Source organism: Macrobrachium nipponense, chromosome 5 (genome assembly GCF_015104395.2).
Source record: "Macrobrachium nipponense isolate FS-2020 chromosome 5, ASM1510439v2, whole genome shotgun sequence".
In the NCBI taxonomy this organism is placed as follows: Eukaryota; Metazoa; Arthropoda; class Malacostraca; order Decapoda; family Palaemonidae; genus Macrobrachium; species Macrobrachium nipponense.
In genome coordinates this window covers 30,365,304-30,382,326 of record NC_061107.1, presented here as the reverse complement: position 1 = coordinate 30,382,326, position 17,023 = coordinate 30,365,304, and the positions used below count along the sequence as shown (strand labels likewise).

Below are 17,023 nucleotides of genomic sequence, written 5' to 3'. Positions count from 1 at the left end.
TGATAATTTCGAAATGATTTGTATATTCTTCAAAATGAAGTTATTTCTCTTGTACTGTAAACATAATTTTCTTCCTCTGTCTCAAACAAGTCTGAATCCTGGGTAAACGCAAAGCCGAATGGACAACAGGGCATTTTTGGCGAAAGTTGAGTTCAGAAACAGTTATAGAGCTCTAAAGATTTAATCATTTTTTGTGGACAAGAGAAAACCCTATCAGTAACTACAAACAGGCTACCATGTCACAGTTTTCCTTAATTATTGTTTCCCGATAAGATTCATTTGGTCGTGACAGAAAATAATACGCAGGAGACTGCCTAATATTGCCACACCCTGAATCCAGGGGAAAAAAAAAGAAGTCACTTTTCACTTTTGCGGCGTGTTTAGTACAAGTTCGCTGGAATTTTTTTTTTTTTTTTTTTTTTACCCAGTACGTATCCACCTTTGCAGCATGATTTTAGTACAAACCCGTTCGGGATTTCCGTACAAACATAAAAGAAAGTGTCAATATCATAAAGATAATGACTGCAAGAAATAATTTTTCCCCTGTGACTTTATTACCGGTCACTATAAATCAATGTGACTTTTTCTGTGATGTTTTTCTTAGCCAAAATCCTGACTTTTTTTTTCTCCTGCGATTACTTTTCCCGTGACCTTATTACCGGCCACCCACACCCTATGGCATTAACTTTTTTTTCTTTTCTTTAATGTTTCTAGCGTACAGAATAGAAACACGCTAGACTGGTGTTGAAACAGAGTGCAATAAGAGTGAAGAACCTACAAATCTGATCACCCAAGTCGGTACCCACGTAGTGCTCAGCAAATTTGAATGATTGAGCTTCAGCAGTCGTCTCTCCAAGGCAGGTCAACGTGAACAATGGAGGTCAAAAGATTGAAGTTGAGTGATTGACCTGTGTCAATAAATCGTTATTTTATGAATCCTGATTTTATATCAAAAGTTAAATTGCATTTGTACTATTTTATGTATTTTCATTTCTTACACGAATGTAGTGTCAAACGTTGTCAAACGTGTAAAATTCGTTTTCATTTATCTAGCTTTCATACCTTAAATAAGTAATGAATACTAAACTACGTGACATTTAACTGTTAACATTGACAAATTACGTAACCTATATATTATTATTTCGGTAAATGAAACCTATTCACACGGAACAAGCCCATGTGGCCATTGACTTGAAATTCAAGCGACCAAAGAATGTTGGTTTCAACCTTCCACTGCCGACCCGACACTGCAGCAGTAACTAATCATGATACAGAACCAGTGATTTCACATCGCCCTGGGGGAGATGCAAACCTGCGAAATCTGAGTGTCATGCCACGACACTAACCACACTATATATATATATATATATATATATATATATATATATATATATATATATATATATATATATATAGTAAAAATGTGTTGGCAATGGTCAAGCAAAGAAACGTAGACAAATTTTAGATCAATATATTAATTGTGCAGCTTTTGCTTTCTGCTTGGCTTTAGTAGATTCCCATTAACCGAGCATCTGATGCCTAGGCCAATCCCTTGCGACGCTCCTGATTGGCTGTTGATAAGCCAATCACAGGGCTGGGAACTCTCAGTCTCTCTCGAGAGTTCACATAGGTAGGATCTATGTTTCACCTCTCCTGAGGGATACGTCTTTCAAAAGTACCCATCAGGAGAGATGGAACATAGATCTACCCATGCGAACTCTTGAGAGAGACTGAGATTTCCATCCCTGTGATTGGCTTATCAACAGCCAATCAGGAGCGTTGTAAGGGTGATGTGAATCTACTATAGTAGTGTTGCTCAAAACCGAAGGACAATAAATCATCAAAACTCATCATAAAAAGTTTATTATAAAAACTTATAATTAATACATAATGTAACACTTAAATATATGAAATGATATTCATTTTGATACACACGTAACTACGACGCAGCCTGGGCAAAATTGCCGCCAGAAATCAGTGCATTGATCAACCCTTTATTTCTGTTCATAATGCCCCTTCCCATAACTGGCATAATTAATTCAATAAAAAAATCTTTGGAATACTTTGTAAACACATAAGAATGTTAGTATTGGTATAATTGATAAGGACAATGCAATGCTAGTTTGTTCGACTAAAATAATTATTGCCAAGTATTGTTTCCTCTTCCTCTTGTGACTTGTGGGCAGAGGTTCAGGAGATAAAGACGATACTGAAAGGAACGAAAAAACTGTTAAGCGAACCGCTTAGACCGACAGTGACTCTACAGTGTTTACTTGATGTTAGAACTTGCGTTTCCAACATCCAGCCTTATGGCGGCCGGTAATAAAGTCACAGGAAAAAGTAACAATTTTGACAGGGAAAAAGTCACAGGGAACAAGGTCGATAATTCATGGTATCAATCAAAGTAATAAAATAGAAAATACTTTGGATCTTTCCTAGATAGTGACCCCAAGGATGTTCTTGGTGGTCATTATCTTCATGCTAGTTATAGTCTTTTGTTTATGTTTTTACGGTAATCCACAAAGGTAGATACATATCGGGTTCAAACCCTTGGGCGTCATTATATAGGAAAGATGAATGTGAATTTTTTTTCCTGTGCCATTTTTTGTGTGACTATTTTACCTGGATTCCGACTCATCCATCCGAATGGATATCGTTATCCTGAGGTTGCTCTTTTATATCTAGGCTAAGATCTGAAAGACAAGACGATAGGTATTTGACTATGACCTCGTGACTGTCTGGAGTACTACAGATTTGGTCTTGTTTTCAGCACTGAGTAAACAAAAGAAGTCACTGACGTCTTTGCGTATTCACTCTTGTTATTCGAGGAATCTAGACGTATTCCACCTAAACTGGAATAATGCCCACGATGGATATAATACACCATCAGTAGTTTATATAGTTATATTAGTGAGGCGTCAAAATTTTTATTTTCAATAATGATACTTTCACTGTGTCATTTCGGTTGCCCTTACATAAGATAATCGTGAATAGTCTGTATTTGCAGACATGGGTTCATGAAGGTTGTCAATATTTACACCTTATTTTATGGTACCAACCTATTAAAAAAAGACTTGAAATGGAGAATATCAATGTCTATTCTTTCCAAAGATAATTTATATGATTAGGAAAGTTTTAGATTAATAGTCGACGAGCCTCTAACAGTATTCGTATCATAGCCAAATTGTAATGAATATTTACATTTATGAATCATGATATAAAGCGAATGTTTCTAAATCCAACATACATAAAATATATATTTACAAGATGCCCTTTGGAGATAATAGCATCCTTCCCTCATCTTCTACAGAAATGAGAGAAACTGAAGGGATGAACGTAAAGGCAATAGGGGAATGGTAGCGCATCGGTGGAATATAGTCTAAATCAGGAGACTCGAGATTCACCGGGAGCATAACGGTTTTCTGCTTTGCCTAACCCGTTGTTCTTTTACTATCTGTAAAGCTGATGTATAAAATCTGTTGTTTTTTCTTCTTCTATCTATAGTAGATTCCCTTCAGCCGTGCATTTGATGTCTAGGCCAGTCCCTTACGACGCCCCTGATTGGCTGTGGATAAGCCAATGACAGGGCTGGAAATCTGCCTTCATGAACTCTCTCGAGAGATCAAGAGTTTCCAGCCCTGTCATTGGCTTATCAGGAGCGTCGTAAGGGACTGGCCAAGACGTTAAATGCACGGTTGATGTGAATCTACAATAGTAGCACAGCTGAATATGTCAGGTAAACGTTCAGTCAAGATTGAGCGCTCCAACATTTTAAAAGTATTTTCAAAATAAAAAATTCCTAAAATGTAGGAAAAGGATTCGTTTGTTTGTTTATTTTACGTTGCATGGAACCAGTGGTTATTCAGCAACGGGACCAACGGCTTTACGTGACTTCCGAACCACGTCGAGAGTGAACTTCTATCACCAGAAATACACACCTCTAACCCCTCAGTGGAATGCCCGAGAATCGAACTCGCTGCCATCGAGGTGGCAGGCCAAGACCATACCGATCACGCCACTGAGGCGGCCGAAATGTAATCGTTGCGAAGTTTCGGCAGCACATAGAATTTCCCGAAGAGTTTCATATACAGTGAAATGAGGAACATTATGCTAGCGACAAATGCCCAGTGGGTTTTTTTTTCTTCTTTTTTTTTTTTTGAATACCAACATACTATCTGGAAGCAACCGTAAAACATAAGACCACCAGGTATGACTTTCATGCATATTATGAGCATCGTAATACTTTAAAATGTTATCACGTTTGATTATGGGTTGATCTGAGTTGACAGATCACTTGATTTTTTTTTTATTCAAAGGATGCTGATTGTTGAGCTAGGTCTAATGATGATCGGTCTATTGTAAGAGATAGTTATAGCCTTCGTACGGCCAGTATTTTACCAGTATAGCGACAAATGTATTTTCCTTCTGTTTTAACATGACTTATGCCTAGTTTGGGTAGTTAAGCGTATCTTTGGATTTCTCCTCCAATTCATGTATAACAAATGACTAACAGCAATGGTGCCGTTCATAAAAAAAAAAAAAAAATTTCTTTTGGTCCATTTCAGACATGATGGTTTCGTGCCAGTCCTGGGAATCTCTTACTGTACTGTTCCCACCGGGAATCCACCAAGTTTGCGTGAACGTAGGGGACACTATGATCTGGAAAGAAACAGAAATGGTTTAGTACATCATCTGTCGTAGATGCCTTATCAATATTACTATAATGGTGACATATTTTATGCCATTTTATCTGGGAAGAGAGGTTTCATTACATTTAAGATCATCACACTAGCAGCTTGTTTGCTACTTGACCAAACCACTGCTCAGCACACTGATTAAGTTTATTTTCACATTATTGAATTATTTAATAATATTCCTTTAATGTATCCAGTTTTACTATCGTCAGCTCTCGGCCTTGTTTAGATATTCTTTTCTATGTAACCCTACAAGTTAAGTTAACGCTTACCATTAGCGGGCATGCAGAAAGTGCAGGATCTGGCGCAGGCTTTTCTCATGTAAGTGTAGTTCTGCTGGCATTCGCCGTTGTTAGCCCAAGCTGCGCACTGATCGTGGGTGTCTTTACAGTTGTCATCTGTTAAAAAAAATTGCAAACGTGATTACCATGCACATTTACAAGGAAGTAAAAACCTTACTGATTCTTAGTTTCTCGTGTCTACTAGAGGTTAAAGATTCCACAAAATATTGGTACTACTACTATTAATATTCCAAGACTCAACTTACTTATAGTACTATGATACTGCAATATATACTCAAACCCAATTACAAATTAAAATAAGGAATATCAGAAAACTAAAAGCACGAAAAGAGGAAGGATGATGCCCGATGGACCGTGAGCAAGGTGTATGTCGTTTTGATAATAAGCTAACAAAGCCCTCTTAACTTCTCGATATCCCTTTCATATCCGTTTACTGCTAGCACCATCACCACACCCAGACCTACTCGGATAAGAACTTCGAGAAGGGAAATTAGAGATTGATGGAGAATTGTGAAGGATAAGAGTGAGTCGAGTGGCGGAATTCGCAGAGGTCCTTTGTGGCACACGGCGTTGTGGGTAATGATGATGGTGACAATAATAACAAACGATCTATTCCATGTGAACCTTGAACGATTTACACATAAAAATGTCTGAGAATGGTGGAGCTAGGCGTAAAGTATTAGAGCCAATAGCACCTTGAACGTTACCGAATGCGAGCATGGACACGGTTGACGAGAAATTCTTATGGTTTCCTGCCATATTAATCATGTTTGTCATTGACCCCTCGCCAATTTCCTCTGTAAAGGACTCTTATATAAGACGTGGAGTGGACAGTGAGGTGTGGCGACGTGGTTCTCAGGGGAAGAGGCGACAGATATGGTCGGTCGGACAGAGGGTGTTTTGGCGGGAAAAACGCGATTTGTCTTGAACCGTGAAATGATGGCGTCCTTCCTCGATGGAAAGTCACTCCCATGGTTATGGCTCTCGGGTGGGGCATTGGGCGAGAAAACGGGAGATGAAGAAAAATGATCCCGGAAAAGAAAGTGATATGAAAAACTACTTCAGGAAGTCGCTATGAACAAGCAGCAAAAAGACCTTTGAGAGAAAGATGGGGATATATTATACTTTTTCTAGTTTCAACTAGAGAGCTCTTCGATTACACTTTTCAGGCGCATGTTACATGTAGTTCCATTTTCTTCGGCATTGCATGATGAACGGGATTACAGAAAAGATTAATGAGACCACAGAGTCATATTATGCTCAACGTGATAAACGTACCTATATCGCTTTTTCAGACAGTTGCAGAAAATCATCGTTCGAGAAATATGCTACGTAACTTTTAACATGTCAATCAAGCTTGCAAGGCCTTAATTTGTTTTATATTCCGTCTTCTATGTGCAACGATGGCAAAGCAAAGTATTGTTGCACTCGTTAAACACTTAAGCAGTCTTGGAGTTGATATAAAGGTAACGAATAAAATATTGTTAATGTTCCCATGAACATATTAGTATCATTCAATGACGCCATATTCACCAAAGATCGTGGTTACAGTTACTTCGATTTTCACAGACTTCATTTTCGACCACATCACGCACTATAGTGCGCAAGTATTTAGTGCGCAAGTATTTAAAGTAATCACATACAGAAAACGATCTTTCTATACGTTCTCTCAATGAAAAACAGCACACATTTTGGGGCCGGGGTTTCGAAATTTGCGGTTAACTCTGGCCGTTATTGTTCTTTTATTTCGTGATTCTGTTAGCATTTAACAGAAATTTCATTTCGGAAGAAATCATTCGAGGAATGTCGGTAGCTACCGGAACACATCTTACTTGTGTAAAATCCAGATATATAGCAAAGGAAAACACTTTCTAAACAAAACTGCCAAAATTTTGTTTTATTTAATCTGGTGTATTTCAGTACTAGCAGATAAAAGCACTTGCCACAATTTCCAACAAAAGAATCATTACTTCGTGTTTCCCGCCAGACCGGTCTGACTCCGAGTCCGGAACGGAAATCTCAACATTCTCAACCCAACAGTCAACAGGCAGCAATGAACGCGAGAAGGCGGAAGGCTCAGTGATTTCGGTGTTTCGAATCAGAATTTGGCGCCGCTGGTAAGATCTTTATATGATTAGATTACCTTAAATGTTTCCATAATGATAAAAATCCTGCTGTATGGAGAACGTTATTAATTGCGAGTAAATTGGGGATTTGCACGTATTTCGATTTAGGAAAGGTCGAGTTCCTCACATAGGCCACAGTGCTGACGGAAGGTTCTATGCTAGACATTTTCTAGTTTGGCGTACCTATTAGCAAACAGTCTACTCTACAGTATTTCCTAAATTTAAAACCTTATTCATTACTGATGATCTCTGTCTTTGGTGTTGTCCTGTTCCCAAATAACATAACACATTAATTAGAAAAGAATAGAAAATGATCACTGATAATGTTGAGGTAATTTTGTGTCTAGTCCTTGTTTTAGTATGTTTCATGGTAGAAATATCCCAAGGAAAGCGAAGGGAAAGTCAATCGACAGTGCAAGGTCAAAATGGTGTGGCATCAGGAAGTTTTAAAATCGCGGGAAAATATATAGTACTACTATCGCCTAGCCGACCATCCCCAAGGGAACACTTAGAGGGAATGAGAAGTAATTGCTTTTATCAAGGCCACTGATCTCTCTCTCTCTCTCTCTCTCTCTCTCTCTCTCTCTCGTGATGTAATCTTTGTTTTAGTTAGCGTAACTACACCCCGGTAAAGCAGGAAGGTCAGATACTAAACTTGACTCCTTTCTGGTAAGCGGGTCTTGGTAAACACGGAACTGGTTCTCCATACTACGTTGAAGTTGAATAAATAAGGAAAAAGAAACACTTGCGACATTGATGTATTGCGTAGTCTATTTAAAGAAGGAACGTTTAACTGCCTGGTTCCTAGTGTTCGCGTGCATTTCTGGATTCGTTTAGTTAGTCTTTTGTTTAGGTTACGAATGTGTTTCGTAATAGGTCAAGATTTTGCCGTCCATCGTGATTTTAAGATTTTTTTTTCCTTTGTAAGATGTGAATGATTCATTGTCTTTCGTCATATTAATTCTCCAGAACAACTATGGATCGGCTTCTCAACACATACATACATACTCAAGTGATTATAATCATACGTGTGATTGTTGTGGACAGTCCGACATTCTAATATTTCATCGCAAAATTTGCATGTAGATTTTTCAGTTTGAAAAACTTTTCGAGCTATAATTATTAATCGTGAATGTTTTTTTTAATTAGTTATAGACTGGTAATGTAAAGGGATTTTCTAATTTCAAATGATTTGAGCAAAAATCTATTTCTACCTGACAGCTATCATGTTGTGACTCAGATTTTGCAATTGTATCGGCATTACTATTAGAAAGGTACTAAGTATTTTACATCGATTACTTTGTCGATTTGTATCAGATTTTTTACCTTGGACGACACACTGATGGCAAGAGTCAGCACAGTGGACCATCATGTAGCCTACATTCTTGTAGCATTCCCCTCGCTCGGCCCAGGTGCGGCAAGACGCGTGGCGGTCTCTACAATCTGCAAAAAGAAGTCATTGTAATTAGAGGTCAGTTAACGGGTGTGTAAATGGGTCATGGTTAAGTGCATGGTTTACGTAGATGGACAGTGATTAAAAATTTTATCTTGACATCGTAAACATTAGATGGTGTATTAAATACATATTGTACACGAATAGTTATTATATAGTAATAGAGGAACACCATCTCAAGATCTTTGTACTCTTAACGATGCAAATCATCGTAAACTCAATTCGTTCCTGCGTTACGTAGCGAGAAATGAGGTAAGGTGGACTGCATAAGACCATTTTCTGCCCTTCCCGGTTGTTTGGTGGGCGGGGTCTAATTTAATATGCCTTGATGGCTTACTTTGCTGTTCAGTGAGATACCTAACAAATTCTAATTTTTGACATGAATAGATTTGACTTCATTGATTTCAGATTTAAATACATTTTAGTGTTTGAGCTTATCTGTTAACAGAGAAGGGACTGAGAATGACATACCTAGCTTTCCCCTGTAAGGGGTAGTGCCATCAATGCACCTAACATGGCACACTGTAGGCATTACGTAAAGTTATTTGCGAGGTCCCTTCGGCCCCTAGCTGCAATCCCTTTCATTCAGTACCACAATTCATGTTCTCTTTCTTCCGTCTTGGTATCCACCCTCACCCAACAATAATTTCATAGTAGGTACACCATTCTACTCTTGTTTCCCTTTCAGCATTGAATGAACTCATAGGCCCCTGCGCTTGGCCTCTATACTAAATTCTATATTCAAGCGGTTCTCAACCAAGGGGGAGGGGAAGGAAATTCCTTCCTAAGGGAGAATTTCAGTTTTAGGCGGGGAATTGTGACCACAGATTGGCAGGCTCAGACTGGCTCTAGGACCACACAAAACTCAGTGTGCATTGGTCCGCGCTGTTGAGAGAACTGACCTCTTAAGAGTTATTTGTGAAATGGAGAACGTGTAAGTTGGTTGTTTTGACATGGCTAACGTATTAAGAACTCCAGACCTCTAGACATTATTAGTAGGTACTGGTTTTTCTTCTGGATAGGTTATCTTTTCATTTCATTGACGTAGACCGTTCTATAGAAAATATGTTCATATATTTTATTTTCCTTTCAGGTTACATAAATTTCCGCGTAGAACGCATTTACGAAATTCCAAACCAACAATATCACCTATGTCATGAGAACATCACTGCAACACTTTCCACGTAGACGGTTTGGTGAGTGTAAATGATAATTTTTGTTTTTAAACAGCTTAGGTTCCCACAGTAATTTGAATTTCAGATAAGAAGTAATCTTTTGGTAATGTTATGTAAACCATGAAGTCAAAATGTGGTAATTGCTACCTGTAACATCTCTTTCAGTCAGCACATGAAGCTTCTCTTCCGCTGGTGTTACTCATCCATTTGGGCTCTCTTGGACTGCTTACCACATTTCATTTCAAATGCAAGTTTTCCTTCGTTTCGTTTCATAATGCCGACTCACGTTTCCATATTTTCCGTTTTTCTCAAATACGATGCACATTCCCTGTAAGACTGATACTATTACCTCCATCCTTGTCATTGATCATATATTCAATCATTTAGCTTCGTGATATGACGAAGATTAATTACATCTGCAACCAGTATCATTTCAGCTAATCATGATTGTTGGAAGTCCATGCTGCTCATACTCGTGAATACTCCTGAAAAGTTAGCATTCTTTCTTTTCGAATAATATATTTTTCTGTGGGTGATCGTATGGCAACACCTGAAGCGGCAGGTCCATTGGTAATTTTGCTCATTGTTTAATAGGGCCAAACAAGACATTGAACATTCTTTGTCCATATTTATGCCTTTATAAACAATATCGCACACACACACTATATAATATATATGTATATTATCGCATTTATTAATGAACTCACGCTCAATATGAGTTCGTAAAGAAAATATTTTCGACATCATCGATAGTTAGGTCTATTTCTTGCAGCAGAAAGTGCATGGCTCTTTGCACAAAGCACTTTGCTAGTGAGGTCAATCGATAATTATCAATATTAGCTGACGACGATTCGTGTACAGTTAGTTACCCTGCAGTGCAACATTGTTAAGATTGCAGATATTGGCAGAAATGCTTTTTCTCTCTCTGCTATTCCTGGAATTACCAACCGGCGCTCTCGGCAGCCAGAAACAGGACGCTTTATGTGCAAGAATATCCCACTAATTTCGTTTCTCATCGAGGTCGTTCTTTGTGCATATTATACAGCCCACTCACAAGGAGAATATTATGTGCATGTATATTTCATATGCATTAATGTATGTGTGTGTGTGTGAGAGAGAGAGAGCGAGAGCTTTTCATTTATCATGCTGAAACATCATGAAATGCTTACACAACAGCGTAACTGGAAGCACTAGCGCACCCTAATTCGTCGCCTTCCTTGTATCTTGTAAGGTAAGGTAAGGTCAGACAAAGAGAACTGTACCCTTCCCCTGGGGCGTCTTTCTTTAAAAGAAAGGCGCTGGTATGTCCGCCTCCCTCCTCCTCCGTATCCACCGTTCCCCGACCCCAGCAACAGATTTCTGGTTAACGGGATTTCGAGATAGGGAAATGGGTTGTTCCTGTCCTGTCCAGAGGGATAACGAACCAGGTCCATTGAAAAGCTGACTTGCCGTGACCGGACAGGATTATGGTTCGACTTGGGAATGAGAACAAACAACTCGTTTTTTTTTTTATATAAATATATGTGAAGAAATAAGAAAGTTAAAGATCAAAAGGATGTTATATTAGTTTAAGCAATAAATTAATGGACACGCAATATCTAGGTGCGTCTGATAGTAGTACCCTTATACGTATGAAGTCTCTGGTAGTAATTCTATCTGCATTGGTAGTAGTACTATTATAGATGTTGCTTGTGACGACTCTGTGTCAGGTGAGTTCGACTTATTTTTTCTACCCTCTACTTTTGTCTCTGATAGAGTCGTTCCTCATGCGTTACATGAAGTCAAGATCTCGGCAGTATGACGGGATGAGAGGGAACCCACACAAGCTTGAAGTGTCAGTGCAGTATTAAGTTCGGTCTGCAAAACGGGTCTAGGGTTAATGGTCTTGTATCGAGTGTGACAAAAATGTGCACTTCACATGTAGAGGTCACTAAACGGAGGTCACTGGGAACTGTAGATGGAAGTGGTTGGCTTCTTTGTCTTATGCTCACTTCTGATTTTAGTTCATATTTGGCTGACTAGAGTTGATTCCATAATTCCTCGTCAGTATTTATATAATGTCCTTACAGCTTTGAAATATGGGCCCATATTACCGATTTATATGTTGCTTGGAAATGCAAGCCTAATTGCGTCCATTGTTTAAAAATAGTAGATCAACCAATGTCTCCTCGTTGATTCAATACACATCTGACAGTTCGAGCTGCAATATGATTCTGTAAAATCCAAGTACATATTGTCACTGCAAAATTTTGATCTAGAGATTGTGTCAATGTCGGCCTAAGGTGTGGGGAAAAGCTGGAATTTCCAGTGATGGAACTGAAGACCTAATGGCATCTCTGCCTACTCTAATAGGTCACGTGAATCAATAGGAGGAAATACTGACATTTGTAAAATTAGTTGTTGCAGTGGTAAACTGCTGTCCGTATGAAAACGAATAGGCCTAATTACTCTTTAGTAGCACAAACTGCTTGATATTCACACATTTTCAAAATGCAGCCAGTCTTTCATGTATGAAATATTTAGAAAGTTCATCGGAGTTACATTATACAACATATCATCCTCTGATCTTCGTATCCATTAAGACATAAATCAAACTCGGGCATGTGCTATCAGGAAGCGGAAGCATAAAATCAGATTCGTTGACATGGAACCTACAATTGTAGCTTAGTAAATGCGCGGATTTCAGGCATCAGTCTAGCGAGATGCAAAATGTGTATGAAACACATTGAAAGATATGTGCTAAAAGGGAAATTCAGTACCTCTTGCATAAATGTCTAAAAGATCAGTGCTGATTTTTAACACGTATCTTTTATTTTAAGTTATATAGAAGAGTCATATTCCGCCTTCCCAGCTTCTCCTTTGCAGAAGATTTAATTGTTCATTATTATTTGCACATGTGACTAATAGACATTTTGCACTTTTTTTACATTTCCATACACAACTCGGAAAAAATTTAGGTGGTCAACCTGTGTATCAGATATGAAAACACCGTGAGTGTTAGCCGCAGCATAAAGGAACAGAGATAATGTTTTAAGATTGGATAGAAAAAAAAAAAAAAGCTTCAGTCGATGGTCGGTATGCTCATTCAAAGTAGGAAAGTGTTCGCACAATGTCTGTAGATGCAGAGAGCGTGTCAGTTGCATCACCAAGAATGACTTAACTGTTAGAGCATCGGTTACAAAAATTCCCTCGTTTTACCCTGGGTTTTACCAGAATGGCCAACCACACAGAGCGTCTGGGTCATTAACCGCAGTGGAAGATGGTACAAACTTTGCAGGAGCCCCGTCTCTCTCTCTCTCTCTCTCTCTCTCTCTCTCTCTCTCTCTCTCTCCTCTCACGTGCATTCTTCCACACTGGAAGTTCCCTGCTATTTATAACCATCTTTGCACCTTTTCGTTACTGAAATTACCTGTAAGTTTATGCCTTATTAACAACTTTTTCTCTTTTCGCCGAGTGCGTTTTTTAATGTACTTTCGATTCTTTTTGCAGTTTTCTGTTCGATAAGAATTTTGTTGATTGAAAATCAATAATTGGTTATATACGTATGATAAGCTACGTATTCTAATGATCAATTACTGGTCACCGTTTCTTTATCCTGCCATTGGAAGGTATGAAACTGGGATGTAGTTGAATCCATTTGTGTATTGCATTATTACACTGGAACTCGGATGAAATGTTACGTTACAAGTTATTGGGTAATCATGAAATTTATATAGATTTTTGTTAAGCTTTGAAAACTATTCTAGTGGGGAAATCCTGGGGATATTTCTGGAGTGTCAAGGTAAAGAAAGGTCAGGGTGAGTCAGACAATAAAACCAGAGAGAAATAAAAAGAAAAGACGCGTTGCCGGGCGAGCAGCAAGGGCAAATACAGACGGGGCCTGCGTCAAAACAAACGTGCAATTCTAAACGTAAATAGGCGCAACAAACAAACCGCTAGTCTTAAGATTATTATGACAATAAACCTAGGTTTTTTTTTAGGTTTATTTCTGAGCATAGGACTAACACTTCATTTTTATAGATGATGTGAACTGACGCTTGTAAAACTGTACTGACGAATGAGGAGGAGAACAAAAAGAGGAAATGCAAAGGAGGAGAAAAGGGACAGGTGGAGGAGGGAGAGTGACCAACATCTCTGAGGGAGGAGGTGCTTCCTTAGTCAGCCAGGTTTTCCCGACGGTATAGGGCCAGGTTTAGGGAATGCAGACAGAACTGGACTTGACCTGAAAATGCTTTTTTTTTTTTTTTTTTTTTTTTTTTCAGTTGTGTCGCTAACGATTTTTTTTTTTTTTTTTTTTTTTTTTTTTTTTTTTTTTTACAGTTGTGTCGCTAACGAATCTCTCCCCATACGAGGAAGAGAGGATTATTGGGATACTACCTGCGGTTCAAGAATGAGGTCATCCTGATATAATGTGATGACAACGACCGGTTTCTTTTATACGCAATTAAAAGATCAATTTTTTCTTCGAGTTAAATTGTTTTGTTGCAGGGATTTATATAAATACAGTATCGCGCACAACTATATTTTCCTTATGAAAATTGATTACAACCCGTTCCTATAGCCTCCCACCCTTGAACCTGCTCTCCTTTACCATCAGTACTGCTGCCTCGGATGAGGGCCGTAAGTCACAAACCCTTGGCCTTGAACACTATAATCTGTTTTTTTTCATCTGTCCACCCGCCTTTGGTGTTTGCGTATGGTAACACTGCGTCCCGGGCTTTAGATAGTTAAATTCAGCTTACATCCAACAATAATATCAATATCCTATTTCGAATATTAACGGTGTAATTCGCATACAGTAAATTATTAAAACACTTTTCAGTTGTAAATGTACACCCAGATATCCTTTTATTTACCTAAAACTTACACATAGCGTAACTATCTAAAGCCCGGGACGCAGTGTTACCATACGCAAACACCACCGGCGGATGGACAGATGGAAAAAAACAGAGTATAGTACTACTGTGCAAGGCACGGCCATGAGCATGTCATGCATTGTAAAGAGTTTCTGTAGAAGGGAAAGGACAGCTCTCCATTCAGTTGAATACTTGAAGTCTGTCTCTAGCGCAGGAACCAGTGCGTTATCGGAGGTATATTTCCCGGTCCCTGTTGCTTTGCGATGCAAGGCGCGATTTTGGCAATTGGTTGACTTGTAGATGGGCGAGATATGCAATGTTGTCTCGCTTTTCGTGGTGTGTGATGCACTTTGATGGCTCACTGTTTTCGAAAGGTTCAAGTTTTATCTCTGATTATTGAAACAAGTTGGAATTTCACCTAAGCCCCTTTTTGTCACAAGGCTTTGGAGGTGATGAGGATTATCCTACACAGATTTTAATATCAATCTCGGATTCCATGAAGTGTTTCTACGTTTTTCCCTGATAATTACTTTTGTTATTCTCGAATAATTATTATTATTATAATGTTTCCTCTTATAGCTGTTCAGATTAAGCTAGCTTACGCTAGCACGGGTATAAGCGATTTGTAGAGTGGTTAGTATTGTTTTGATATTCAACATTAAAGCAATCAATGCATTTAGGAATACGTTATTTTCGGAGGCAAACATATTACCTTTGAATAACACCGTCTATCCGTATGTTTAATGTTATGTTTGTTAGATGTTGACAGTTAGTACAAGATGTGGAATGAGTCTTTAATTTCAATTGAGCTGCTCCACAATTTCCAAAAAAGAAAAAAAAATCCTTTGGGAGGCTGTCACCTTTACAAAGTGGATTCCGAATCCCCAGGACTCTAAATTATAAGGACCATTGTTTGCATGAAGGAAAACACCTCAAGCAATTTTATCTCGAAGATGAAAATCCAGGGAGACTTCTGATATCCAGAGAAAAGATTGTTATTCCAATAGTGGCCGCGCTAGCAAAGCGTCTTCATGCCATTAATTATGCTATTGACGTGGGTATAGGGCGCTTTATATCCAGCGGATAGTTTGCTGCTACCACTAGACGGTACAATTTCAAGTGCTGTGAAGGTCAAATGCGTCTGATAAAATATTGAGAATCTTTTCAGTATCATTTCGAAACGAGTCATGGAATGTCATTATTTTGAAGAGAGAGAGGTTTCTCAGAAGTCTTACTTATCATTGAGAGAGTCCACAAATGAGACGGAGATAGGCGGAGAGTATATAAGAAAAAAAAAAAAATAGCATCAGTCAGTCTGTCATTAACCAGGGTTTGTGTGGGTGTATGGATGGGAGGGTGGGTGAAAGAGGGAGAAGAACAAAATATTTTAGGTAGCTTAGTCAACAGACTCAACACTCAGACGCCCAGTGACGGAAGTGTTACAGCGAACGTCATCACAGCCGACTCACTCGGACAAACATTCCTTTCTTCGACTCGAGTTGCTTGGGAGGAATAGGCCCGAAGGACGAGAGCTATTTGTACTTCCACAAACCACCCGGCGGATCCCTCAATTCTTTTCCATATTTGAAGTATTTTAGAATGAAAATCCATTAAATTAATATTTTGGCATATTTCTGTGTACGATTATTTGTGGTTAACGTGATAAAGAATAATTTTTTTAATGCATTCACAAATGCACATGACTTTCCCCAAAAGCCAAATTGGGTTAGATTACGGACACTTGTTTAGCTACTGAAAACTTGATTTTAGCAGCTAAAGCATTTCCTGTTCACGCGCAGATGGTTCTACTCTTGAAAATTCTTGATAGGTGACAGTTCTCAGCCTCACTTGAGTTACGGCGGCGCTGATTATGTGACTGAAGAGTCCGAATGAGGTTGACAAAGCTTACTCGCTTCCAGTGCTGCTTTAATAGACACAATCAATCAATCGATTCCAATGCTGCCGTTACCACTGTACCTCCTACATCTTTGTCTCATGAATTTAACGATTTCGTATGAGAATTTGGAAATTGGTCCCGTCCGAGCCATTCGAATTTTGGGATTAATAGCACGTATTTGATGGATTACATCGTGGGTCTGAAAGGATTGTTGTGCAACTCGCCTTTATAGAAGTGAAATGCAAACGAAATAAAGGGCTGAAGCCTTCCAGACGAATTGTTTCCTCTAAGAAGCCGGATGTGCTCTTTAGGTACCCCGTGTAATTCTTTGAGAGGGACTTTCGGTGGGAATTATGAATACTTGGAGTATTTTTCCCTGTACATGGTGAGTCTGCAACACACACACACACTAACACCGTTCTTCTGGACAGAGTAAAATTATAGGTTTTCCTTTCCAATAATTAATCAACCTGTCTCTTACCTTCAACTTACATTCATTTCACCTCTGTAGCAAAGTCGT

The 17,023-nt window shown here is 38.7% G+C and overlaps 1 protein-coding gene and 1 long non-coding RNA gene across 2 annotated transcripts in view; one reads left to right on the top strand and one right to left on the bottom strand.

Annotated features, from left to right (window-relative positions):
* Positions 1-1,847: 1,847 nt before the first annotated feature.
* LOC135215274 (zinc metalloproteinase nas-13-like) overlaps positions 1,848-17,023 on the bottom strand; it is a 54,028-nt gene continuing 38,852 nt past the window's right edge. Inside the window, exons 2-4 of the mRNA XM_064249819.1 lie at positions 8,449-8,565; positions 4,967-5,092; positions 1,848-4,659 (exon numbers count right to left, since the gene is read on the bottom strand). Of these exons, the coding sequence (XP_064105889.1) occupies positions 4,562-4,659; positions 4,967-5,092; positions 8,449-8,565 (341 nt within the window). The 3' untranslated portion in view covers positions 1,848-4,561. The remainder of the gene's footprint in view (positions 4,660-4,966; positions 5,093-8,448; positions 8,566-17,023) is intronic.
* Positions 6,811-17,023, top strand: part of LOC135215275 (uncharacterized) — a 71,967-nt gene continuing 61,754 nt past the window's right edge. The window contains exons 1-2 of the long non-coding RNA XR_010314635.1: positions 6,811-7,113; positions 9,669-9,771. This is a non-coding gene — a long non-coding RNA (uncharacterized LOC135215275). The remainder of the gene's footprint in view (positions 7,114-9,668; positions 9,772-17,023) is intronic.